The 1,598-nt window shown below is 36.1% G+C and overlaps 1 protein-coding gene across 1 annotated transcript in view; it reads left to right on the top strand.

The window, feature by feature from the left end:
* The window catches only part of CFAP70 (cilia and flagella associated protein 70), a 96,422-nt gene that overhangs the window by 45,299 nt on the left and 49,525 nt on the right, over nt 1-1,598 (top strand). Inside the window, exon 4 of the mRNA XM_012663218.1 lies at nt 255-344. Within this exon, the coding sequence (XP_012518672.1) occupies nt 255-344 (90 nt within the window). The remainder of the gene's footprint in view (nt 1-254; nt 345-1,598) is intronic.

Raw genomic sequence — 1,598 nt, 5'->3', positions numbered from 1 at the left:
TGAGGTTACATGAGTGAATATTTGGCACTTGGTACTGGATTGATGTAAGGATTATAGACATAGTTTATCCTATATACTTTATTAATAAAGTACCTATAGTTTGAATGTGGTGGTAGTAGTTGCAATAGTAGTCATACTTACAGTAGTAATAAAAGTATTGTGATCAAATCTATTAAAAGAATGCCCCTCGGGTTGAACAGGATGAAACCATGGCACACACAGAGAATATAAGTTTCTGTCTTATTATATTATAGGACAGAGAATTTAGGAACCAAGCAGAGTGCATGAAGAAAAGGATTATTTGGGACTTGGAAAGTCGCTGCTATCTTGATCCTCCTGCAGTGGTCAGGTAGGGAGAAGAAGGGAATATGTCTAACCAACAAAGGCTGTAGGTGGGAAGAAGTATCACTTTTGTTAATCTTATTTATATTTGAGTTAAGGTGATTTGACACTTTTTCTTTTACCACATCTATATCAGATATTGTGTTCATCTGTTAAAAACAGTGGCATCAAGCTGGGCATGGTGGCTTATACCTATAATCCCAGATACATAGGAGGATCTCTTGAGGCCAGAAGTTTGAGACCAGCCTGGGCAATATAGCAGGACCCCCAACTCCAAAATCAAACCAACAAACAAAAAACAGAGAGACCTAGTGATGATGGCTTAACAAATGTGAATGCTTATTTCTCTTTTATATGAGAGAAGTCCAGAACTGGTTACACAGTGTCATCAGTTATTAAACAGGCTCGATCTTTCTTTAATTCTGCCTTTAATTCCTGCCTTCTTTCTACAAGGTTGTCTCATGATTCAATGATGGCTGCTGGAGCTCCAGCCTGCATACTCAAATTCCTGGGAGAAATTTGGAAGAGGGGACTGGTCATGGATAAAAAAGGACACATGCCAGCTCTTTTAGTCCCTCTTATAGAACCTTCCTGGAAATGGCAACCTCTGTTTACATCTCAGTACCCATCTCAAGATGCAAGAGTCTAGAATATAAAGCGTTTTAGTTGGACACATTGTCACCCAGGCTAAATCAGGATTTAATTGCTAAAGAAGAACAGGACAGTGATATTGTGTAGGTAACTATCAGTCTCTGTCACAGTGACCTGATGATTAGGGAGAGATGACAAACAGGATTATCAATATATGTATAACCTGAATGAATAGCTCTGATTTTTAAAAATTAATAGACTATTTTTTAGAACAGTTTTAGATTTTTAGGAAAATTGAGCTGATATTTTAGAGAGTTTTTATATATGCTTGGTCCCCCACTTGGTCATGGTGTGTAATTCTTTTTATGCATTGATGGATTTGATTTGCTAATATTTTATTGAGGATACATTATTACTATTATTACTTTGAACACATAGTTATCTATTTGATCAATTAAGAATAAGAAACTAAAAATTTATTTTATATTGTGGCATTTTCTGATGCTCTTCCTTTTGTTATGTGGATCTGAGTTTCTGACCCATACCATTTTTCTTCTCTCTGAAGAACTTTTAGCATTTCTTACAAGGCAGGTCTACTGGCCATTTTTGTTTGTCTGAGAAAGTCTATTTCTCCTTCACTTTTGAAAGATAATTCCAGTGGGTAC

Source organism: Propithecus coquereli, unplaced genomic scaffold, assembly GCF_000956105.1.
Source record: "Propithecus coquereli isolate 6110/MARCELLA unplaced genomic scaffold, Pcoq_1.0 Scaffold80, whole genome shotgun sequence".
Taxonomy (NCBI): Eukaryota; Metazoa; Chordata; class Mammalia; order Primates; family Indriidae; genus Propithecus; species Propithecus coquereli.
This window is presented reverse-complemented; position numbering and strand designations above follow the sequence as displayed.